Raw genomic sequence first — 26,284 nt, forward strand, 5'->3', positions numbered from 1 at the left:
CTCCTCTTGTCCAGGAACACAGTGGCCAATTCACACAGACTCATACATACAGTCTGGAGTAGCTTAACCTGCTACGTGTTGACATTTCCTAGTCCTCTGTTGCACTGATACAGCCATTTGGACTATCAGGTTCAGCCAGTGATGGTGCTGGCTCAAGCTGCTATAAGTAGGAGAGCACAAATTTTTCTGCATCTGAAAATGTGCAAAACTTGTACACAGAGGTTGTCACGGCTATCTTTTAACATATGTGCATTGAGAATGCCAGTGAAGTCGACATTTTTTGAATCGCACATTTGAAAAACACATTTGAATCGGACTACAAAAAAAACTCCAAAGGTTTTACGCCACATTGTCCAGAGAATGGACAAAAGTAATAAAGCTCTAAGATGAACTGATTGAAATATACTAATTTGTGGAAAAAATACATAAACTTATTTATGACAAATATTATTATTACATTGTCTGTACATTTTTTTTCTAACTCAGGTTTGGAGAATGAGAATATCATCATACAATATTGCCTTACTGATTTTTGATTCTGTTTTATTAAGGTTATTGTCCAAGTTCCAAAATGAACAAAATGATTAATTTCATGTTCATCGTTTCTCAGAAATTCCTTCCTTTGTTTACATTAAAAATCAGCATTTTGTAATTGTACCGAAGAGAATCATTTGAATTAGAAAACTTGTCCTATAACCAAAAATTTTCTTTATTTGTAATCCAGACAGATGTTCTTGTCTATCTTGATCCATGACGGTAATTCCCCACACAAGGCAGTCATGATCGCAATATCCCTGAGTGGATTAATCTTTCAGAAAACTTCAAACAGAGGATCATAATTCTACAGAACTGCAAATAAGGCCGGACGTTGGTAGACTGCGTAGACATTAGCCAGAGGAGAAAGAGTTTTAAAGAGAAATCAGCAAAAGATTTCAACATGCAGCACGCCTGTGGGCCTGTCACAATTCATCTTTCTATCAGTGTTCATGGTCTGTCTGCCTGCTACACAAAGACAAGAGTGACTGTCAGAAGTCAAAACAGGTTTACAGATTTGATGCCTGTCAGTGTTGTCTTGGTCCAAACAAGTCATGAAACTCCCATCAAGTAACTTCGGTAGTCAAAGAGAAATGAAGAACTCTACTCAGGGCTGTTTGCTGATTACATGCATAGTTAAAGCTCTTGCATATCAGAGTATTATTTGTGCTGAAGAGAAGTGATTAATAATAATAATAATAATAATACAAAGTTATTCTAATATAGTTTGTGAATACGACATGGGTAAATTCACACCTTGCTGCAAATGTAGTTAATTAGCTTACATGTTCAAAGTTTGCTTTTAAGTAATGAAAGTCTACTGTATCTCAGGCACATTTTCCATAGGCACATAAGTTAAGATCACTTATCTTGTTTATTTTTCCTTATCCATACATGACATCTTTAGTAACTGGTTTACCTTGAATAAAGTCACAGTAAATCCAGGAACTATCCCAGGAGGACTGGGCACATTGGCTGGGACACTAGTCCACCGGTCCAGTTAATTCTTTTGTTCACATTTAATAATAACAGTAAGTCAGGCTTTGTCCTACATCACATCAGCAAATACAGTTACATATAAAAGTAAATCCCCCTCTTTTGATTCTGTTTTTTTTTTTTGTGTTTGTGTAAAAACCTAATAAAAATCATAAGAGGTCGTGGGTCAGTATTAAGCAAATACAACCTCAGATAAACAACAACATATGAGGTTTTTCACCATGTCATTATTTATTTAACAAAAATGAAGCCAAAAAATAAAAAAAAAAACCACGTGGGCAACTTTCATGATTCAATATCTTGTAGGTCCACCTTTAGCAGCAATACCTTGAAGTAATTGTTTCCTGTCTGACTTTATCAGTGTTTCACATCGTTTTTTGGTCCATTCTTCTTTACCACATTGCTTCAGTTCATTGAGGTTTTGGGGAATTTGCTTATTTACAGCTCTGTTAAGGTCCAACCACAACATTTCAATTGGGTTGAGGTCTGGACTGTGACTAGGCCATTCCAAAACCATGATTTTTTTCATCTTTTTCAGCCACTCTGATATAGAGTTACTGGTGTGCTTTGGGTCATTGGCCTGCTGCATGACCAAATTTCTACCAAGCTTTACATGTCAGACAGATGGCCTCACATGTGCCTCTAGAACACTCTGGAATACAGAGGATCTCATGGTCAAATCAATGACAGCAAAAGGTCCTGTGGCTGTGTGCTTTAAACAAACAAGCCCAAATCATCGCCCCTCCAATGCCATGCTTAGCAGTGGGTATGGGGTGTTGGTGCTGAAATGCTGTTTTGTTTTCCCCAAACATGGCACTTGGCATTAAGGCCAAACAACTTTACTTTGGTCTTATCTTTCCATGGGACACACTTAACTGTTCTTTACAGAAACAAGGAAATAAGGAAATCTTACTTTTTCGCTCTTCTTCTAATTGTGATGTCATGTTCTTTAATATTTAATAAGATCAATGAGAACTGTGAGGTCCAAGATATACTGTAGGGCTTTGGTGTTTTTTTTTTGTATTTCTCTGAGCATTGCACAGTCTGACCTTAAGGTGAATGTTCTAGGACGTCCACTCCTGGGAAGATTGGCAACTGACTTAAACGCTTTTCACTTGTAAATAATCTTTCTCACGGTAGAACATTGAACTCCAAATTGTTTGAAAATGGTTTTATAACACTTTCCAGATTGATGTGCAGCAACAATTGCTTCTCAAAGACCATTGCTTTATTCTCTGGACAATGCAGCTGGCAACAAGTTAACACACACTTGCATGCTTCAAACCAACAAACCGCCAAAACTTCTGCTTTTATAGAGCTCTGCACACCTGCTAATAATCTATTAATTAAGGGCTGATGATTAGCAGAACCTGGCTGTAACTTACCGTCTTAAATCCTGTGGAAGCAGTAAGAGGGTACTTAGTATTGCCTGCATGATTTTTTTTTTTGGCTTAATTTTCCTTGAACAAATAACGGCATGGTAAAATAAGGTTGTCTGGTTTTGACTGCATAAATACATTTGAGATAAACATGCCTACATACCACTATGTGCAGTTTGCCAATGATACTATGGGCCTTGATCACCCAGTTCACAGACTTGTCACATCTGAGTAGCAAGACAATGTTACGATGCATCGGGATTTCTGGTTCCACTGGCCTTAAATCCACTGTCACATCCACCTGCAACGCACTGCTCAGAAAAACAGAACGAAAGAGAAAGATATATCAAGAAAGTGCAACAGAAAAATGTCTTCACTGTTTGCGTCTGGCCAACTGATTAAAACTCTGGCCATTTTCCCAGAAAAAGCAGGACATATGCGCAACACACCACTTGACGCAATACTATTAGTCAATCTTGGCAATATCTCGGGAAGCTTTCTGGGATGTCTGAGTCATTGTTGTGTAATCAGAGCACTAAGACGAGAGAGCAATTTTTTATAAGGATATAACACTTTACACAGTTCAGTTTAGACTTTAAGATAGCAGTAGAGGTTTAAAACAATTACACCAGGTTCAATTTAAAAATCAAATAAATGTAACTTCTTCTACCTGCAGACTCCAATCCGTACAGTCGAACTACCGCATCTTAAGGGTTTTGTTCAATGAACCAATAATGGATCTTTTTCAGTCCCTGTGCTTTAAACTTACAATCTTCCAGTTACTTTCACTTACTAGTATCCTTAGTCAGGATAGCGAGATTATACCAGTTCTATGCTTTGACACTTCACCTTTCATACCCTCACCTGCTGGAGTTCGGGGCCTGCAGCTCGATGATGTGTACATCTTGATCACCATCTGGACCAGAGAGGACACATCCAGTGGATGCCTGAGGCTGGACATAACTCCCCAGGTAGTTCAGCGACAGGAACTTGTTGTCGATTTTGCAGGTATCAGAAAATACTGGGTCTGAAATGTTTTGTGCACAAATGAAGGTTAAAATAAGACCATGCCAAAAGTAAGACTAAAATTGTATTAAATAATAAAATAGACATACAGATATTATATATACATATATATATGATTATTTTAGCCACCTTTTTCCAATTAATTTATTAAATAAATAAAATTAATAAATACAGTGAAAAGAAGAATGATAACTTTAATAAAACTATAAAAACTTAATTGATCAATATACAGGTATTTACTGAAGCTTAATACTTATCACAGTCACAAATTTTTCATCTGTTAAGAAGCATGTACGTATAGGCCAAGCTTTAATTTGGATTTTAAAACCTTTACAAAAACCTAATAAATAGATGCCTATTTTTCTAGTTCTCTCTGAAACACGATTCTACAGCTCTGGGGCATTAAGAACACTCAGGACACAAACTGATACATGTCAAACACAGTGATAAATATATCAATCCAGCTGTTGTGTCCCAACCTACAGACATATGGGTTGAATATTAGACCCCAAGTACTGAAGCTATTGCAGCTCATCTAAAATGAAAGCTGATGATCCACAGAACTGACTATTTTCCCCACTCCACCCGTAAGTAGACGATTACTAAAGGACTGTTCCGTGTGCAATGTCTGCGCTGATCAAAATTGTGTAATTTTCTTTTCTTGGCTGACCTGATCTATTAATTCTCTGTCCTTTCGGTACATGTGGAACTGGTTGCTTGCTGTCTCTCACATTTAACTGCATACAGTATTTTCCTCAAGTCATGATAGGTAAAAACCTTTTTCACTACTTTTGAGTAAAAAAAAAAGACAATTAGTTAATGAAGACAACCCAGCTAGTATGAGTGAGTAAGGAAGTGATGAGAGTAAGAGAAAGGGAGAGAGAGAAAGAGAGAGAGAGAAACTTTGAAATATTAGAATGAGTGTAAATGAGAGTGATATTAAAAGAGTGCAAAGAGAGGATCAAGAACATTTTATTAATTTAATCTCTAAGACAGAGTAAAATACTTTAGGAGACAATAAAAGACTGTAAGAGACACTAAGAAACAAATCCTGTCCTTATTTGGACAGCCAGCTTTTTGTCTGTGCACAAAGACAGCGTATATTAACTGAAAGGTTGGCACCTCTCTTCCTACTCTGGACCTTCCTGTCTCTTTGAGGTGCCTGCACTTTGTAAAAAAAACAGATCGGAAACATGTCCCACTCTCACGCTGAGCTACAAAGGGACCAGTAGGACATTCAAGACAGAGCTCTCCTGCAGTGATAAACACAAAGTCTAAAATCACAGCCAAACTCCTTAATAACACGACACAAGTGTTTAACTGGACTAAATAAAGCCACTTAAATGCATCAGTAGTCACAATCACACCACTGTTCTCACCACTTGAAAATCTCTCGGTCAAGTGAAGAAACATTACAGCTTTACGCTCACCCAAGTTGCTTAAGCTACATCTTAAAGTTAGCCCGATTTGTCTGTTTAGTTAACACACATCACATTGCTAAATTTAACCAAAAGCTAGTAAGAGTTAGCTGTTTGGGTAAGAATCTAAGCTTGAAGCCAACATGATGAGAAATGATGAATATAAGTGGCCTATTGGGGTTTACTGTTAAGAAAGTCAGAGTATTCGGAGCTCTTGCGATCTTATAGCCGATGCTGTGGTTAGTGAGCACGTCACTGGTCTGTCATCAACCTTTTTCCAGTCACAGCACTGTTTATTCAAGGAAATAAAAGAGTATAAATAAAAAGTATTTAGTCAGCCACCAATTTTGCAAGTTCTCCCACCTAAAAAGATAAGAGAGGCCTGTACTTTTCATCATAGGTATACCTCAACTATGAGAGACAAAATAATAATAATAAAAAAAAAACTGAAAATCACATTGTAGGATTTTGAAAGAATTTATTTGCTAATTATGGTGAAAAATAAGTATTTGGTCAATAACAAAATTTCATCTCAATACTTTGTTGGCAATGACAGAGGTCAAACGTTTTCTGTAAGTCTTTACAAGGTTTTCACACACTGTTGCTGGTATTTTGGCCCATTCCTGTTGATGTTTTGGGGTTGTCGCTCGGCAACATGGACTTTCAACTTCCTCCAAAGATTTTCTATGGGGTTGAGATCTGAAAACTGGCTAGGCCACTCCAGGACCTTGAAATGCTTCTAACAAAGCCACTCCTCCATTGCCCGGGCGGTGTGTTTGGGATCATTGTCATACTGAAAGACCCAGCCACATTTCATCTTCCATGCCCTTGCTGATGGTAGGAGGTTTTTACTCAAAATCTGACGACAAATGGCCCTATTCATTCTTTTCTTTACACGGATCAGTCATCCTGGTCCCTTTGGAGAAAAACAGCCCCAAAGCATGATGTTTCCACTGCTTTACAGTGGGTATGATGTTCTTTGGATAAAACTCAGCATTCTTTCTCCTCCAAACACTAAGTTCTCTTTTGGTTTTATCTGACCATATGACATTCTCCCAATCCTCTTCTGGATTATCCAAATGCTCTCTAGCAAACTTCAGATGGGCCTGGACATGTACCGGCTTAAACAGGGTGACACGCCTGGCACTGCAGGATTTGAGCCCCAGATCGAGGGAGATTATCAGTGCTCTTGTATGTCTTCCATTTTCTAATCATTGCTCCCATAGTTGATTTCTTCACACCAAGCTGCTTACTTATTGCAGATTCAGTCTTCCCAGCCTGGTGCAGGTCTACAATTCTGTTTCTGGTGTCCTTTGACAGCTCTTTTGGGCATAGTGGAGTTGTCTTTTTTACTGATAACAGATGCTATTTATACAGGTAACGAGTGGAGGACAGAGGAGCCTCTTAAAAAAGTTGTTAAGGGGGTATGAGAGCCAGAAATCTTGCTTGTTTGAAGGTGACTAAATACTTATTTCCCACCATAATTTGCAAATATTTTCTTTAAAAATCCTACCGTCTTTCCTATGCGATTGTCTGGATTTTTTCCCCCTTATTTTGTCTCTCATAGTTGAGGTATACTGTACAGTACCTAGGATGAAAATTACAGGCCATTCTCATCTTTTTAAGTAGGAGAACTTGCATAATTGGTGGCTGACCAAATATTTTTTTGCCCCAGTGTAAGATTAATTACATACCATTAAAAACCATAAAAAAAACAGCCCAATATTTCCTGTTTGCTCACACCTTTTCTTTGCTTTGTTCATTTAAAGTGGAAAGTGACTTTGGATCAGGATTGTAAACATACTACACTTTTAAAGATAAGGAACATATACTGTACAGTAGAACAGAGTGCAAGCGATTACTTTCAACAGTTGCTTGTTGGCGTCTAAGTGGGAAGAGAACAAGGGGAGAGTAAGGTAGTGGTTAGGAACGAGCAAATTACCAAACTAGAAGAAAATAGGGTACGTCTAATGGTGAGACTAATGGTGAGTATCTTCAGTTCAGGTCTAAGCAGCATTTCGATGGTGCTAGAAAGCATGGACAAACAGTGGATATTTGCAAGCAGTGTGGCCTGTTGATTCCTATGTGACCATGCAACTACGACCTAAACAGAGAACAAATCAGACAGATTAAATGTTGATGTTGACTTGAGAAACACAGGAGATGTTGTGCACCCTTGCATGCTCTTTTTCTGTGGTAATCACTACTTTCCACCACCACATGTCCCTCAGACAGCTTAGTTTAATTCATCTAAACAGTTTCTTTTGAGAAACGGCCAATTTTCCTTCTGTGGCTAATGTCAGCAGGCAAGCAGCTAACTTTGGCCGAGATCTTAATTCTGCGTTACTTCATTAGCAGAGAATTGCAGAATTTCCTGGTAGTCCATAGTTCGGACAGTGTGGTTTCCTTTTTCCTCCGCCTCATCCACTTTTTTATTTTACACATTAGGTTAGATTCTTTCCACTACTTACACCAATGTCTCCTTCTCTTTCTCGCTCTGTGATTTGGACAGATTTGGCAGAACACACAGTCCAGCCTTGCGAGAGTATTCAGTGCCTCACTCACTCACTTACTTCTTCTAACATGCCTGTTTATTGCCCTTTATTTTTTAACTGCAGTAAAATTAAAAGTTAAATGCAAATATAACTGCAAATTAAGAACGAGAGAAATGAAAGAGAATTTAACGGTCTTGTATGCTCGCCTGTGTCGATCAGAGAGACTTGCCTGAGGCTCACTGGGAGTTACTTTATTACTCTCGGGCTCAGTTATTACACACACCGTCAATGGCTGCCATTGAGAGCAAATTAGCAAAAGTGCTGCTTTGATTAGGGTTTAGTGGGACACGGCACGTGGCGTGAAAATATGCACTTTTATGGCTAGGCATAATAATCTCTTTAGAACTTTTACACACACGTATACACACCTTCTCCCACTTTAACATAGACATCATGGGTCATCTTGAGCTCGGTAAAGGATGTGATGGCACGGTACTGGCGTTTGGCCCAGGACATCAGGTGCTCGTTTCCATGTGGTAACGTCTCTGTGTGCACCTCAGAAGAGAAAGACAGATTTCTCTCCTCAAACTGGACAACAGAGCTCTCTGTCACCTGAGAGAGAGAAAAGACAGAGATTAGTCAACCCAGATTGTACTGTATATATTGTACATTTTTAACCTTTGCCACTGTTTTTGTTTTGTGAGAATTTATACCAACATGCAGTTTGTAAATCATTTAGATTATTCTTAATATCATCTATGTAATGCACAATGCACACTGGTTTGCAGTTAATTACGCTTCATTTTATGAATGTACAAGTTTCAGTTTTTGAATGTAATACTGACTTATACAACGTGAACACTATGCAAAAAGGACGTTCAGATAGATTTCTCACACGGCTAATATATTGATTTGCTTCCCTTGTGAACGAACGCTTGAACAGCAAGTCATTATTCAATATCAGATTTGATTTTGACACAAGGCAGTATGTTAGAGAGACAGAGGGCAGCTTTGGCAGTGAAAAGAGTCCTGATTTACAATGCAGACGGAGATCTGTTTTATTGGGCTTGTGGAGCAGGTTTTCAAGACATCTAGAAACAAAGATTTCTTTGTTGATAAAGATATGTCCATAAAACGGACGCTGGGTCGATGCAAAAGTTTTACAGCAAGAGAAATTTTAGCCCATAAAATTTAGAGGCTATAAGCAATAAATGAGGATGAGGCCTTTTTTTTTTGTTTGTTTTGTTATTTTAATATAACAGACTTTCCAAACTTAAATCTTCCACTGCCAGCAGACATCATTTTGACTGACTTCTGATTGGTATTTGAAAGCCTCTCCAAAGCTATTCTCCAAATTTTCACACATGTGCTCAATAAGGCATCTATTTTTTTTAAATTATATAACACAGCTGGTCATCAAGCAGGCTGACAGACATGTGGTCGAAATGGCTTACAATACACTCACCTGTCACTCACTGAACACTTCATCTACTGTAGGGTGTATGTGAGATCAGAATATTATTACTAAACCAGTGATCAGAAGAATGTAGAAACAGTAAATACACACAAACTAATAGTGTATAAATAACATTAAGTACTAGTAACTATATTTCGACTGATGCCGTTAAGGGGTCACCACAGAGGACCATCCGGTCCGCACACAACTTTTGCAGTTGTAATGTACCTACACTCACCTGTCAACACCCTCTGTTCATTAAAGTACTTTGTGTGGTATCCTCCCTTGTTAATATACAGTACATTTGAGCCATTTCAATCACCAGTTTGTGTGTTTTTGGCCCTCTTCTGCTCGCCTCGCTTTTGGATTATATTTAGATTTTTTGGATTATCATATCTAGGTGGATTTAGAAAGATTTAGATCACTAATAATGGGAATAACAGCGGAATCTGAATAAAAACACATTATGTAAACACCTGAGATGGAAAAGTCTGGCCAATCAGAATTTTCTGTAGGAATAAGAGGGGCGATGTGTAAACCTTTGATATTCAATTTGGAAGGTAAATAATACCCATGCAAAAACCCTTGATCTAAGCATTTTTCTCTCTTGTCGAAATAAATGTATTCTTTCTGTGCATGCCTGACTCATTATTTAACAGTTTTCCAGGAGATAAATTTAGCTTCTATTCCTGACATATAAACTTTGTGAGAAGAACTCTCTCCCACCTGTGTTTACTTTCATCCACTGGCCCTCTGGCTGAGCAAGAGGCACTGACTGGTTCCCGTACTTCATACGTAGTAAAGCATCTAACCAATCATAGATGCGACTGAATGTTTGTTACCAATCATAACACAGAATGCAGGATTTGTTGGAAAACCTAACCTTAAAACTGAAGAAAAAAAATACTTCTTCTGTTATATTTTCAGCAGATTAAATGCTTCAAAGCGGGCAGAAGCTATTTATATCCTGATTAAGTGCCTTGACATGTAAACGAACATCTTATCAGATCAGCTTTCATGTAAACAGTTAAGTTGGATTTTCTAATCGGAATGAAGAAAAATTGTCCATGTAAACACTGTGGCCCTTTAAACCTAGACTGCATTTAACAACTTTCCTTGTGATACTTATCTTGCTTAAACTCTGAATTGATTGATCCTTATAACAACAATAACTTGCTGTCACTTCTTGGTATGGTATGTGTAAATGTGTGTGTATGAGCTGAACAGTACCAATCAGTCCAGGGACAGAGCTCATGTACTGTGGTGTCAGTACTGCGCCATCTGTCCTGCACATGTTTGAACGGCTTTACGCTCCTCTCTCCATCACACTTTCACAGTAATGTCGTTAACAATGTTAGAAATATCATACAAATGTGACACCTTGTACAGATAACTTTTATCTTAGCATTAAATATAAAAGACACAGTTTGTCCAAAAAAATCCTGAACAAAGGGATAACACACATGTCGCACTTCATCTTGCAGTCTATTGAGTATTATACAACAGTTAGTTATGACTAAGTAATTTGATTGGACAAGAGGCATTCTTTAAATGCTGATACAGAATATTACAGCACAGGAACAATTCACTATATCTACACTATTTTGTTTTTAGAAATTCTCTAGCATGACAAACTTTATTGATTGGATCTTTGAGTGCTTGAAAAATGCATATGAATTTCAACCAGCATCTGTGGTTTTTAATATAATTTATATATATATAAAGTATGTATGAGAAAAGCACCATATACAGTAAATAGCAGAAATAATAATTGTGCTATGATTAGAGTAAGGCGGAAATCATAGCCAGATAGAATTTAGCTGGTTGGGAGTATGTGTCTTCCTTCAGACTTTAGACTTGGGACTCAACACATATGCTCCACTTCACAGACATAAACAATCACATATGCTGAAAACCCCACTGTATGAGACCACACGGCCATACACACAGCTTGGACAGCTCAGGGTTATTCCATCTCTGTGCTTGCTTTCCCCACTCCTGTCTGCCTGCTGGTGGTGCATCAGCAACTGCCTCCATGCTGGTGAGATCACCTTTTGCCTTATATACGATCATATATAAGATTCCAGCGATGCCTTCTTACTCCTTCAGTGAGACTACGAGTCTGCTCCAACCTGAGCCAAGGGTCTGTGTGTCAGCAAAGAATTAAAAGTGAGCAACAGTGAGAGAGTGAGAGAGTGAGAGAGGAACATCTGCCTGACCTCTGGAAGGCTCCCTGCTATCCTCGCCAGGGGCGATAAATTTCGAGAAAGGAGAATTATAATAAAGGAAGAGAAAAGCATGGAGGATGTCGAAGAATTCGGGTCTACGTCTCATGTTATTTTTAGTGGTCTACTACAGCTGGAGAAGGCCGAGCAAGGAGTGTGGGGCCCATACATTTACGACACAGAGGAAAAAAATAGGGGAGGGAAGAAAAAATAGAATAGAAAAGACCTTCAAAAATCAACTGGCACGTCTCGCTGAGCGCAGCAGAGTTTATCGATTTAATTGCAGGAATAAGGGCTGTAATTAGTCTCAAGGCATTAGGCAGAACTGCCCGAGACGCTAAATCAGCTCCAGGTTTCGAGGCGCATTTCAAACCTCAGGAATTCTTAAAAGCGATATGAAAGCACTAAAGACCACTCTGAAGCTCAGATAAAACGTTTCTGCTCCATAGAACCCCCCCTCAGCCTCAAACCCATCCAAACACCATGCCAGCTTACAGATTGACAGCCTGGCAGCCCCACAATCCTCTGAGTAATGTCTAGTAACGCAAGCAAGAATAGACCTGAAAGCCAGGTCCTACTGACTTTAACGACATTGATGAAGTCACACAGCCAAGCTAATTAAACATAGAATGTGTTTCGGCAGGATTTTACTGTTGAGGTGCTGAGGAAACCAAACTGATTGCCAAGCACTGCCGGGACAGTAAACAACACTTTAAGTGCTGATTCAAGTTTCAAGAAGTGACACAGAGGCTCCATGTTGGAAATATAGCATCAACATCTTTATGGTAACTAAAAAAATCGAATAAAATACTGTATATACAAGATGCCAAAAGGTGTCAAAGTTTACCACATCATAAGATGATTATAAGAGCTCGAGTTTTAATACGAGCATATATACTTTTAAGGTTCTCAATGCATCAATGAATAAATGAGAGAAAAAAATGCTCTACAAAGGAAACATGTGTTAAAGAATCCAGTTTGCAACCGGCCAATTATATTTTTCTTAAGCAATCCGGTTTTCACACTCGATTACAAACTGCAGGAATAGCAGTCAGATCCCTAAAATCAGTCAAAGCTGAACACCTGCATATCTAACACGTCTGGGAGCGTTGTGGTGTAACGCATTTGACTGAGGTTAGCTATTTGATTAAAGCCATGCTCCTATTTTATTGTTCACAATTAGTGGTGTGGACTTCTCATAGGAAGCAACTACTGTAACTGAGGCTAAAAAAAAAGCTCCAATGATCCCATTCTCCTGCCTCAAATTCACACTTGGTCCACAACGCTCACTTAAGGTTCCAACCCCTTGAACTTCACTTCACGTTGCTTGTACAGACGTTGCTTGTTCAAGAGAGCTGTAAACACAACATAAACTCCATAATCAAGAATATTAAAACGTTTTAATAGGTTGAGACGGAAAATAAGCCCAAAACATTGAAAAAGACAGATTATTTGCAAACCGGTGCACAACACCTTTACAACTTTTGGTTTTTGGAGAGTACTTGACAGTCTCTGTTGGAGGAAGGAGTCTGGCGTCTCACTGCAAGCTTATACAACAGCTATAAATCTTAATGTTTATCCCTTATCTGGCAGTAAACAGGTCCAGACAACACTTTAGTGCTGGGCTAGCTCTGCACTCTGAGCTAATGTCCAGCAGTCGCTCTCTGGGGTCTCTGACTCACAGCTAACGTCTGCAAAGGTGAGCGGAGCGGAAACTTCACATCATCCCGCTAGCCTCGTACGAGACCATTACCCTCAGCCTGGTCCAGGGTCCAGAAAGGAATTATCAACCCTAGGAAAGCCAATGTGTGATCACACCATGCAGAGCAGGCGAGGAAACGTGTTTTGATCTGTTTGTGCTGATGGAGCGAGTACAGCTGACATCTGGCAGTTCCACAGTCAGCTCCAAGTATGAAATACAACCCTATGAAATATTACACCACGCCTTCAGAAAGGTACACTGCAGCTGCTCATTCTGCAGGGGTTCAGCGTGGAGCTGAAGGTCACACACACACACACACACACACACACACACACATATATATATATATATATATTAACTAAAATATCACGGTACTTCAGGTGACATTCATCCAACATTCATCCAACATTTATCCCTCTTTATCGACCATATAAAGAGTTCCTGGACCAACAGGAACCAGGTTTTACACTGGGCTTTTCCTTTCTCATCTGAAAGGGACCTATGCAGAAAACACATTTAGATTTTGCTAATTAAAACAGTAAGAGAAGTTATCATTACAGTATTACAATCCAAACCTTCGCGTTTGTAGTTCACTTAACTTGCACATTATGGAAATATCTTTGCTGACGCATTGGGTTCGGGATACTCTCAGTGGATCTAAATCCCATCTATGAAATTTAAAACAGAGTGCTTTCCCCCCTGCAACAGCTCTTCCAGTACAATGTCATTAGCTGAGAAGGTTGTCTTAAGGCAGGAAAAAAGAAAAATAAACAAACTATGTACTCCACACCGTTAAAAGCACATATTTCACAGGGGTCTCCTGGATTCTGCCTATCAGCATCTATATATTACTGCCATATGTGCAGGATAAGTGGAGACGCCAGGCCGAATGGTTTATATCAATTATCGCCAAGCAGTAATCTCAAGAAAGCACGAACATCTTGCTAAAATGATAATGTGCTTGATACCAGATGTAAACGTTTTGGGATGTGACAAATATCTCCCAACAAGCCAAAAAGACAAAATGCAGTAAATATATTTGTGCCAGATTGCTTCGCTCACTTCACAAAAGCCAAACCAAGGCACTGGCACAGATTCAGAGGCTTGTGTTTCTGTAAACTGGCAAGGCCTTGCAGAGTGGTAAACAACACCAACTATATGCAAGCGCCGCAAAAGGACAAACATCAATGGCAAAACATCAATGGCAAAACATATTGGCGCCTCTATGGTTTCAATTAGCAGTGTCCTCTGAGCAATAAAAATGAAGCAAACAGTTACTTGGCAAACACAGAAAGGGAAACACATCAATCAGCCAAATGTTGTTTCGTGAAATGACGCCAAAGACGTAATTTCCATCAAATGTCTTAAACAGCAATGGCATATATAGTAACATACCATCATATAATAAACCAGGCCAGATCTACTGTATATTCGGTTACAACCAACACTCCAAAACTCTCTGCACATCTCATTTAACCTGGATAAGATTCCTTTCAGTATAATTTCAATGTCGACGTCTCCATCCCAACAGACAGGAAAGTCTGTGAAGCGTGTTTTACATTGAGGTCTGCGTTATTCCGGCTTTTCTCCTAGAGGCGAGAAGCTCAATTGTGGCGGCCAACACCAACATTGTGCTCACCAGGTCTGTACAGGCTCCAGGCCGCCTGTCTGTGGCGCTGGCCCTCTGTGGGCTAGGACCTCTAAATGTGGACTGGTAGAGAATAGCCAGATGTCAAAAAAAAAAAAACTTTTAAAGAACAACAGGAGGTCTCCAGGGACATCTAAAAGGGTATAAAGTGTTAATCCTGAACAGCCAGCATTTTTCAATTAACTTAACTTATAAACGGCATAAATTATAAACAGGTACATTTCGTTTTCTCCTACTCCTTTTTTCTTCGTTCTGTTTTTTCTCACAATATGAGCTAGCTTTCCCTCCAGAATGCTACTACTTTAATTGTTTTAATCAATAAAAGTGTCAAAGTTCCAACCTTACTTAAAAAGTAAAGTGTTTAACAGGAAACAGTTGAAGAACAAATGGCTGAATAAGAAAAGGACTTCTAGGTATCCTATTTATGAAGTGTACCGTGTGAGGTACTGTACAGTATTCTGCGTGTGAATGCCTCAACGGAGTGATGTCATCTTCACACTCTGGAGAACAAACTCATGCCAAGAGCTTAGGAAACCCAGAGCAGCAAGAAGGATAAAGCACAACACTGGACATGGTCAGTAGTGGATAAAGCAGTGCTGCACAATTAGTAACATAAAACATTTAAAACGCAGCATGGACCATCTACAATTTATTACAGGCAACATAAGCAAAGTCGACAATTTATGTAGAGTTTCTCAATAATTTAAGTATATGTTTCATGATTTTTTATTTCTTTCTATACTGTACACCAATGCTAAAGCATTGAAAATATGCAAAAATCACCTTGGAACAGTTTATATTAATATGTGTCTGCTACTTATGCTCTGTAAAACCTTCATGACAGCTCTAATTTGGAATGCCGTTATTGGTAATATTTGAGGTTAGGAACCCTAAGTGAACTTCTGCTCTACAGCATCGGTAAGTTTTGGTCTTGCTTTCCTGGGATGGTCTTTATGACAGCAAGTTTCATCATGGTGTGCTTGATGGGTTTTGCAAACGCACTCGACAATACTGTTCTTTCAAGAACCATTCCAGAACAGCTGACTTGCTGTTACATAATTAACTAATGCCATATGTTTCATTTTTGTAGAAAAATAAATCGACTGGTACTGTAAATACGATTGAGGACAAAATAGGACTTTTAATAGTTGCATATTGCAGTTATGCAATATAACTGCAATATGATAATCGTAAAATTTGTCAAAAGAATTACAATAATATTTTTCGATCAAATCATCCAGCCCTAGGATAAGGAGGTTATCCTTATTATATGCTGAGAAGGAATCCCCAGGTGAGCATGGAATTGATTAGGTGGATTAAACGGGCCAAAAATATATAACTTGCTCACAAAACAAGATGTCTCCCGCTGTCGGTCACCAGCACCATAGCAAGACAGACTTATTTAAGCATAACTGAGCAGACGGCTAACGCTCGCTCCCTCCCTCCAACTGTCAAAACAAATCTGACTGCCAAAACACACAGATCAGGTACACTCAATGTGCGCGTGTAACCGCATTCATCCAGGAATATGACACTGAGCCAGGGCATTGTGTATGTGAACGTATCCATGTAATTACCGAGAAGCCCTCGGGCTGGAAATGGAAACATTTCCTATTACCGCTATGCCTCTGGAAATGGCATATAAGAAAAGTACAATTGAAACACACCCTTCACTGCCACAATTATAGCTGATTTGTATCTGTTGTGATGGTGAGTCATGTTTTCAATAGAAATACTATTTTTGTAAAGTTATTAAAGCTACATATTCATTTTTATTTGTATTGTGCTTTTCATAACACACATTGCGACAAAGCAGCTTCACGGAAACCTAGATGTAGATTTAGATCGCTAGTGAGCAAGCCAGAGGTGGCAGTGGTAAGAAATAACTCTCTAAGGCGACATGAAGAAAAAACCCTGAGAGCAACCAGACTCTTCTTGGTGACACGGCATAGTGTAATTATTAATCATTACTATTCTACAACTGTAAAACAGTAATAAGTGTGTTGAAAGCATGTTAATATTGTGAATAAGAGTGCTGGGATGATTACAGGTCAGTCCTCATGATGAAGGCAGCAGGTACAGTACACATCTGGTATAGATTAGGAACAGTATCCAGATGAGATTACTGAATATTTACCTGAATTATCCACATGCAGCAAAAATACACTTTAAATACCAATTTTATTTAACATGAATACACACGCACAGCAGGTCAATTTTGCTGTCAATCCTCTCTGTAGGTCCAGATGTGAAAACCTGCGTCATTTGTTTTCTGATTTCACAATGCCTCCTAAGGAGCAAGATGGTGGATAGAGGGATGTATTTATATTATATTTAATTTTTGACCTCTTCTCACCTCCTCTCAAAGACGGTTAGCAAATATGTTTTAAAGGTATTATTACATGTGCCAAGGATTAGATGCACGTGTTGTGTATTGTTTCCAATTTTCCAAGCAAGTTGAACTCGGTCCATGAAAGAGGCGGCTGAGCAGAGCACATTGCCGCATATGGAAATAATACAGACTCCCAACGCTACATTCTTGTGCAATGCTATGGTGTAACGCTAAGGTGCATCAGAAAATGATTACTGCACACAACCTGCCAGCTAGATGAAAGCTTTTGCCAGCATCCATCAGAAATGAAGAGGACATAAAGCCAGCTTCATTGAACCGAGTCTCCTGAGGAAAAGGAAAGCTGAAGCCTAAATGTCCTGGTCAGTCTATTTGCATTTTAAGCGTTCTATACTGGGAGAGCCGCTTTACTGAATATGTACTATATAGTGGCCTATTCGAATGGCTCAAAACCACCGAATAACTGTTTAGTTCCCTGTCAATAAAATGGGAGGAAAGAAATTGGCCTGAATCATTCTATGATGTCATTTGGGACAAAGGAGTCCAGAGGGCCTTGTTAGGTTAAGAGGATCATTTGAATATAATTACTGTGATGCTGATAAAAAACCGAGGTCAGCTGATCTCTTAAACCAGCCGAGTCTTTTCTAAATTGCTTTCTTTAGATAAAGTCACAGGTGAAATGTGATGTAAGATCTTTAAAGGTAGGTTGTGAAAGTTTTAGGGTGGCCGTAATGGAAATCTCAGTGTCATGCCAAGATAGCAAAAAATATAGTGCAGACTGCAATTAAGGGTGTTTCTTTAAAAGTAGTACCACTGTGATTCTTTCCAGCTGTGAGGCAAACAGGAAAAGGAAAGCATGATGGAGAGAAACGGAGTGTAAAAGTGTTTAAAGGCCAAACCTCAGCACCCAGCTAACTTTCACAACACCCTCTGACAATTAACCATCCGCCACCGGGTGCAGGTAGTGTCTGCAGACTGCGGCAAATCAATACCAACCTGTGAGCCGCGGCCAGACTCAATCAGGCAAACAACAGGCATCTGTCTGGGATGGATGATTACCTTGGCACGCTGTCATGTGTACTTGAGTGTGTATCTGTGTATCTGTCTGTGTGTTTTTCCTCTAGGGAAATGCACCTGAATGCAGCTTTGAGCAAATGGAAAGATGGCAGGCAGGTGTTAGGGAATGTGTTTTCCAGGGGAAGACGGGCTCGTGTTAGAAGCGCCAAGTGTTGTGTGTTGTCCTGGAATGAGCTGCTGGTTTATATTCATTATGCGGAGGAAGAGATGGATATCGTGCACAAGCTGAAGAGATAACACAGAAGGTAAAGTTTGACTTACGTAAAAGACCCTTTTGATTCCGGGAGCCAGGTTATCTGCATGAATCCTCCACAGGAAAGGCTTGGGCGAGTTGAGCACAAAGATCAGCGGCTTCTGGTGCACGGATAGAGACTGGATGGGCCGCAAATGTAACGCCACCTGCAGACAAGGGAGATGAAGAGTTAGAGAGAAAGAAAGAGCAGATACTGTAGGCTAGGAGAATATGCGTAACAAGAAAAAGCTTCACAAATCACAAAAAGAACACATGGAGTCTCAAATGTAAAGCATCCAGTTTAAGATGGATTATTTTTACCCTGTTATGCACTACATAAACATATCTGCGTAATTACCGGACTGATATATCACACTCAGCATCGGGTGACACTAACCACAATACAGCCATTTCTATTTCCAGGTTTACTGTAAGGGAGCACTGTTTCACACTGGATCACAATCATATCTTGGTAAAGAAAATAAACTAATCCCCCCCACTCCCTCCCTCTCTCCTAAACCACACTAGTATAAATGAGGCTTTCCTCTCATTTCTTTTTGACGTCACATGCTTTGACGAGCAGGCTCGCTGTGTTGGCCGTTCCCACGTAATTACCGCAGACCTCTTGTTGCTTGCTTCTCTTTTATCGCAGATTTGTGTTGCTGTTTATGCAAACCCTTTCCTGATAACCTCAGAGTGACTGCAAGAAAGCAATGCCGTTGGGAAGAATGAAAAAAAAATTATGTGGGCTGTACTGGCGTTTTAACTTTTACACACTGGCTCTTTTGTTAAAATCTGTCAAAGAAACCCCTCCCATTACACACTGCGGAATTTTTTGCTGAGCTTGCTGCTTGGGCTGATTAGATCAGAGTGGTCTCAAACTACCAAAGAGATCCAGGAAACCAAATTAAGGCTGTTGATGTGAAAGTGCTGAGACTCAACACACATTTAGTTCTTCCCATGATCATGCAAACACACCCCGCCACAAACCACCCACCCTGTGCTAGTAATAAGTAACAACAACAACTTGTTAGCTTGATATCGGAAATCTCACTACAGTACTACAGAAAGTGCAAAAAAAAAAAGTATTCTTGGCATTATTATTTCTGTATTTCTCAAACTAATATTGTATATGTGAGGGAACGTAATCTGTAAAATTAGTTATGGTGACCAAACTCCAGAAATCTGACCTCCTGAGCATGACAAATATGAGAAATAAACGCTCAAACCCCTGAAATATCATGTCTGGTCTTAAGCTCCACTGTAACTCCTCTCTGGCTAGACCTATCAATACCGTCAGCTTTCAAAACACGCAACACCTCAAGAAGTGAGCGAATCTTCTTCTCACTCTGGGACAAATTAATGAAGATGACTAACCCCAAATATGGCACAAACAACAACACACATAGAGAACAAACTGTATGAAGCCATGTCTGTAAACCTGACTGTAATAAAGATACATTCTTACACATTCATTGTTAGTTTTTAACGTTACAGTTCATCTACAAAGAAATGTGTGTGTGCGCGCTTCATCCGGACAGATCTCTATCTCCGCAGAGAATCCACTGACTCTTCTCTAGCACTCAATCATATCCATGATCTCATTTCCTTTTATTCACTTGTATTTGTTTGGCCAAAGTGACTCACACAAGAGGCAGAACACAATCCAAGCACAACAGTGAGATAAGAACTGCTAAACTAACAATGCATCAGCTAACAAAAAACAAAAATAAAACAGTTGTAGAGGCTTGAGGAAGATCTGTCATGTCTATGCAAGTCAGACTTTGGAGCAAATACTCATATAAACCTATAGGCATTTATTAGGTGGCACAGAGGTGTAGTGGTTAGCAATGTGATCTCGCACCCCCCAAGTCAAGGGTTCGAGTCCTGCATTCAGTTTGCATGTTCTCCCCGTGCTTGGTGGTTCTCTTCCAGGTACACCAGTATCCTCCCACAGTCAGACGACATGCTAACTAGGCTAATTGGCACCATCAATTTGAATAAGTGTACGAGTATGTGCATGCTTGTGAGCTCCCTGTAATGGATTGGCACCTCCTCCAGGGTGCCCTGAGTCCCCTTTAATAGGCTCCAGGCCACTTATGACCCTGAATAAGGAATGAGTGAGTCAAACTAAACACATAAGGACTGCACAAAAAGACACATGGTGATTTGTTGTGCTAAATGAGTCAACAAGTAATTGAAGAGACTTTAGTTACATGAAATTTCAAATTTCTAATCAACTCAGGGTTTTAATCATCATGCTGACAAAATGTTTAGTAAAATAATCCCAATTAATGTCTTTACAAGTCGCTGGCTGAGAATACAACAATCACCAAGTGAAGAATGACCAAATTCTGACTGGCAAATTACAGATATTAAATTAATTTGTTTACCTGACTCTTTAAACTTGTATGAATTTCATATCTTTAATATGATATTTACTATTCAATTAAATTCAATTTTATTTGTGTAACGCTTTTAACAATTGTCATTGTCGCAAAACAGCTTTACACAATTAAAAGAATTATGGAAGTTCAAAATTCAAATTCAAAATTTATTTGTCACATACACAGTCATATACAGTACAAAATGTAGTGAAATGCTTATACGACTGCCATTGACCCTAAAAGAGAATTAAAGTTTACAAATAAGAAATAAATATGAATAAAAGAAATACGATAGAAAATTAAATAGAAAAATTAAATTAAACTAGGAAAAATAGAACTAAAAATAAAAATGTGCTAGGAAAAATAGAAATAAAAATAAAAATAGAAATAAAAATAGAAATAGTTTGTATGAATCGAAATGTTAAGATTGTCCCTGATGGGCCAGCCAAGGGCGACGTCGACAGCGGAAAGGAAAAACTTCCTGAGACTTGGGATGGGATGGGGTGGTCAAGTAAAACGTTTGATTGTGCAGAATAGCACAACTCGTATCGCATCCTATGCAGTTATCCCAGCGTTTCACTAGTGCTTGGATACTATCAAGCTAAACAGTTTTCTCAGTACACTGAAGCCATGATCATGCCTGAAACACTGGCCTCTCAAGAACTCCTGTAATGTCCCAAACATGTGGAAATGGCTTGGAGTGAGTTCCTATAAGCTCTTGAATGACTGTGTGACCAATTCCTACAGAAAGTTGCATCTATTCCACAAGTTATCAAGGACGTTTTTAAAGGATCAGGTGTTCCACTTGCTGAATGTTTATGGGGATAACAATGGGCACTGAGCCACCTCGGCCGGGATTATCATTCACGGAATTGGCAGCATTTCAAAGTTTCACTGCGGCTTAGAGTCTCATCGAGAAATTTCATTGCAAATCTCAGTTTGTCTTGACCGCCCCTTGTAAATCCTTGGCTACAAAACAAGGAAGTACTTATCCTCAGAAAAGTACTTTCTGTTCAATTAATTAGAATTAAACAATGTTATGGAGAAAATCACCAAGCACTAGTTAAAGCTAGACTGCATTTACTCGGATGACAGAAAGTACCGATCCAAACGTTCCATTACCAGTAACTTGCGTACCATTACACTCAAAATATTTATTATAAAAAACGTTCACGAGAAGATAAATAAAAACTGCATAAAACCTACAGATGCTTTACCTCTTAACCACCTCATCCCTTGTCCGTCTCAGCATTATAGAAAAGCATTAGCTTAATGAGATGAACACAAAAATGTGTAAATGTAAGGCGAAGTTCACAAACCACATCAATCAGGACCAGACTTGATATTTGCATCACGACAAACTAAAAACTAATCTCAGGACTCTTGAGCAACTTTAATAAATAATCTTTGTGTGTGTGTGTGTGTGTGTGTGTGAGAGAGAGAGAGAGGCCTTCGAAAAGGAACAAATGGAACAAATTACTGAGTGCTTATCACAGGGAAAGCTTGGCAGATGCAGAATACACACACGCACACTCTTACACACACACACACACACACACACACACACACACACACGTAGGCCCCATGAGTACTTCGCTCCTTTCTTCTACTTGATGACTTTTTCCCCTCATCTTCCCTTGTCGTAAGTGGAAAATGTGTGATAAGTGTCTGATGTCAGTAAACCTCCTATAGCAGAAGTGCTTAGGGAATTAAAAAAAAGGCAGAAATTAGCAAAAAAAAACAGTGGTGAGTCATGAATACATAATTGGCTGATGGTAAAAGAGGAGAAATATACACGCGAGTGGCTAAAAAATGAGGAATGAGTGAAATGAAAAGAAATGAGAGAAAAGAGAGGGTGAGCCATCACCTGTAGACATCCAGCACACTTTTACTTAATTATACACTGATTATACTGTTAGTATAAAAAGGTTCCTCGAAAGGGTTGATAAAAGGCTGTTAACCACATTGATAGGAAAAGACTCGGAGAAACACACCCTTATAATGTTTAAGATTTAATTATGTTTTGAATAATACAGTAGACAGCCAGACATCCATACAAATAGATAGAAGGATGAGAAAAAACAAACACACTGAAAGACAGCAAGGCAGACATACTGATAGACAGCAGACGGATAGATCAACAGACACACTTGACAACGAGGCAGACATGCAGAAAAACAAACAATTAGACAAGCAGAGTGACAAAGATGAAGAGAGTAAAAGAATGAGAGAGAGACAGAGAGGAGAAGAAAATGAGAGAAAGAGAGAGACAGTGAGCAGGAATGAGATGAAGAAAATGTGAGAGAGAATGAGAGAGAGAGAGAAAGAGAGAGGAAGAATGGGAGAGAGAGAGTTAGAGACGCCTGACCAGAAACTTTCAACCGTAAAAACTGCATAATTATTGAGTAAAAGTATGAGTCAGAATGAGCACACAGCATACACTCGGTCCTGATGGGCCAAGCCAGCTGCAAGGTGAGAAATAGATTACCCCCCCACACACACACACACACACACACAAACACACACTCACGCACATGCATGCACGCACATGCGCGTCTAGTTAACACTTTACTGATGACTCGAGTCACAGATGAGCTCATCAGCTCACACTGGGGCAATTAACTCGATCCATCAGCAGAACAGCGTCTCTGAGGAGAGCTTAATGACGGGGGTCTGAACTCCGTGTCATAGTCATGTGTGACTGATCTCATCCTCTTGTACGGAGGGGAAACGGAATTCCATTAAACCGGTGATATGCTCACATTTACTTTCTCTCTTTCCTCTCTTTAACTCTTCAACCACTTTTGGTATTCATTCGTTCATCTTAATGCAAGTTGAATTGTTCTGATATTACAGTAAAACTATTATGAAAGCTACATACTTCCGATAATGAGCTATGTAAAACTGGACTAGGTGATGGCTCCTGGGAGGTACATACTGTACACACACACACACACACACACACAACTGCTAGAAATGATGATGGTGATGAATGAAGGTTGCTATGGTACTGTACGTTAGTAAAATCTAATGAAATCTAGTACTTTTTCCAGTAAACCATAGTTCACAGTTAGGTTTTGGTTTTCTCATCTTTGCTAAACAGCTTTAAGGATGTTTCCCCCTTAAGTAAAGTATTTAAAACCCTCCGGTCTCTTAAACTTTCTACCACCGGAATTTTTCAACCGTTTGACCAGTGTGCACTACATGTGTCCCAGGACTATTTACTATTAAACCCTTTCATCGTACAGTACAGTATGACAGGTGGAAGAGATGAAAGAATAATGTTCAGTAAGAGACACAAGCCCTAGAGAGACAGAAGGATGGAAGACAGACGGACGGGCATGAGGAGGTGTAAGACTCTGCAGAATTTTGCTGGCTATAGCATTAAACTCTGTCTGAAAGGTGAGACGTGGGAGTTTGTCTCGCTCGTCTGGACTGATCGGGTTGCACAGAAACAACAGCCAAACAGCTGCAGGCTGTCTGTTACAGTAACGGTCACAAATCCCTTAATTTACAGAGACGAGACGAATCAATATAACACGCAAAGTGATAGCACCCAGACTCTAAGAGTGTAACCCTGAGTAACCCTTATGATGGTAAGGAGTCACTTACGTCTATGCAAGTAGCTCTCCAGTTTCCTGAGCTCTGATAAGAATGCAGCAGGAACTTTTTCCGCTGTCAAAATGTTGTGGTGATGTTTATCCAGCAACATTACAGACATTGGGACAATATTGGCATTTCAAAATATTTTTGAAAGTCTAAATTGCTTTGTTGAAGTGACGTCAGAACAACGCTAGCTACGTGATGACAGGATAACGTTAAACAAATGACCTCAGAAGGAGGCAAAAGCAAGTGTCATTAGAGAGGCTCCTTGTTAAAAATATGTTTGGAAGAGACTCTTTGTTACAGAGCAGTGATTATGTTAGTGTGTGTGTGTGTGTGTGTGTGTGTGTGTGTGTGTGTGTGTGTGCATTTGTGTGTGTGTGTGAAAGTCATCCTACACAGTAGCCCCCCTCCTCCTCCTCTCATCTCTCATCTTACAGTGCAGGTTAATTTGTACTCTGTATAAATAATTTTTATATGAATATTATATTTTATATTATATTCATATTATTTTATACAAGTTTCTATTATTTTTTATTGAAAAAAATCACTTAGATATACAAGTGCTTTGGATTACTACATTAACGAATTAAGAACGAATTAAGCTCGCAATCCAACTGTTTATTATATCAGTCATCCAATATTAGGGTTATTGCTGGATTGTTTTTAACCTTCTGCATGTTTTATTAAGTTTTACAGTATAGATTTTCTACATTTCTTTATTTAACACATTGATATTGTTATTTATTTATGTTACACATATCATTACACTTTTTCTACTGAATAACAATCTCTGATAACATAACAAAAAAAAAGAATTAACTTAATTCAGTTGCATATGTCACAAATATATCACAAATCCTGGTTTGACTCGGACGCTTCTCATCAATTGGCCGGATTTTATTTAGCAACATTACAGTTTACCATCCCATACCATCATGTTTTCTCTGTCCTGGAAACAAATCTTAACTGCTGAACTGCGTGAAGAACTTAAACACGTTGAATAGACACAATCAATACTTAATAGGAATCGAATACAGTAATAATAATATTAATAACAATATTGTGAACCACATTCAGGTTCACTGCCTTAAAAGAAATTCAAGTAAAATGGTGACAATCTGTATTTACTTTGTCATATTTGCCAGCAGTCACGTCCACTTCCTGAGAAAATGACTGCTTATCTGTGCTTTGCTGAATCTGTGGTATTAACTCAGATTTAACAACACAAAGATACTGACAAGAAAAGAAATGATTCAAAAAGCACTACGCCTTAAATATCAGAGCTTCCTTTGAATGGGGCCAGAAAACTTCACCCTCATGATTCATTCATTCTCCTGTAAAAGGCCAAGCATAAATTACTAGCCTGTAAAAATCTCTTTCTCTCTCTCTGAACTCTGACAGCAGCTAGCTTTCACGTCCTGCTGTACAAGGGTATTTCCTCTGTTGACAAAGTTCCATTATTTGACCCACAACATTTGCAGATTCCAGGAAAAACTCATAAAGCACAATCTGCCTCCTGCTAACGCTAGCCGTGCAAAACACCCAGGCGACTGGCAGCACAGCAACATTATGGAGGCCAAATTAAACCTGAGACAAATACAGTAAGACACAATGAAGGAAAATGGCATAATTGATTCCTGCTAAAGCAAAAGCTCGGGGGAAGCAGCATGTTTGGCAGTGATCAGAGAACCACGGGGATGTGGGAAAGTATTGGAATAAAGATTCCGCCAAATGTCTCTAGTTTTTGTTCTTG

The 26,284-nt window shown here is 39.1% G+C and overlaps 1 protein-coding gene across 2 annotated transcripts in view; it reads right to left on the reverse strand.

Moving 5' to 3' along the window:
- tgfbr3 (transforming growth factor, beta receptor III) overlaps nucleotides 1-26,284 on the reverse strand; it is a 107,667-nt gene that overhangs the window by 32,741 nt on the left and 48,642 nt on the right. For both annotated transcript variants that reach the window (XM_053499584.1, XM_053499583.1), the window contains exons 4-7: nucleotides 18,568-18,705; nucleotides 8,277-8,460; nucleotides 3,774-3,936; nucleotides 3,073-3,220 (exon numbers count right to left, since the gene is read on the reverse strand). In XM_053499584.1, the coding sequence (XP_053355559.1) occupies nucleotides 3,073-3,220; nucleotides 3,774-3,936; nucleotides 8,277-8,460; nucleotides 18,568-18,705 (633 nt within the window). The remainder of the gene's footprint in view (nucleotides 1-3,072; nucleotides 3,221-3,773; nucleotides 3,937-8,276; nucleotides 8,461-18,567; nucleotides 18,706-26,284) is intronic.

The sequence above is a fragment of the Clarias gariepinus genome, chromosome 6 (genome assembly GCF_024256425.1).
Source record: "Clarias gariepinus isolate MV-2021 ecotype Netherlands chromosome 6, CGAR_prim_01v2, whole genome shotgun sequence".
Classification (NCBI taxonomy): domain Eukaryota; kingdom Metazoa; phylum Chordata; class Actinopteri; order Siluriformes; family Clariidae; genus Clarias; species Clarias gariepinus.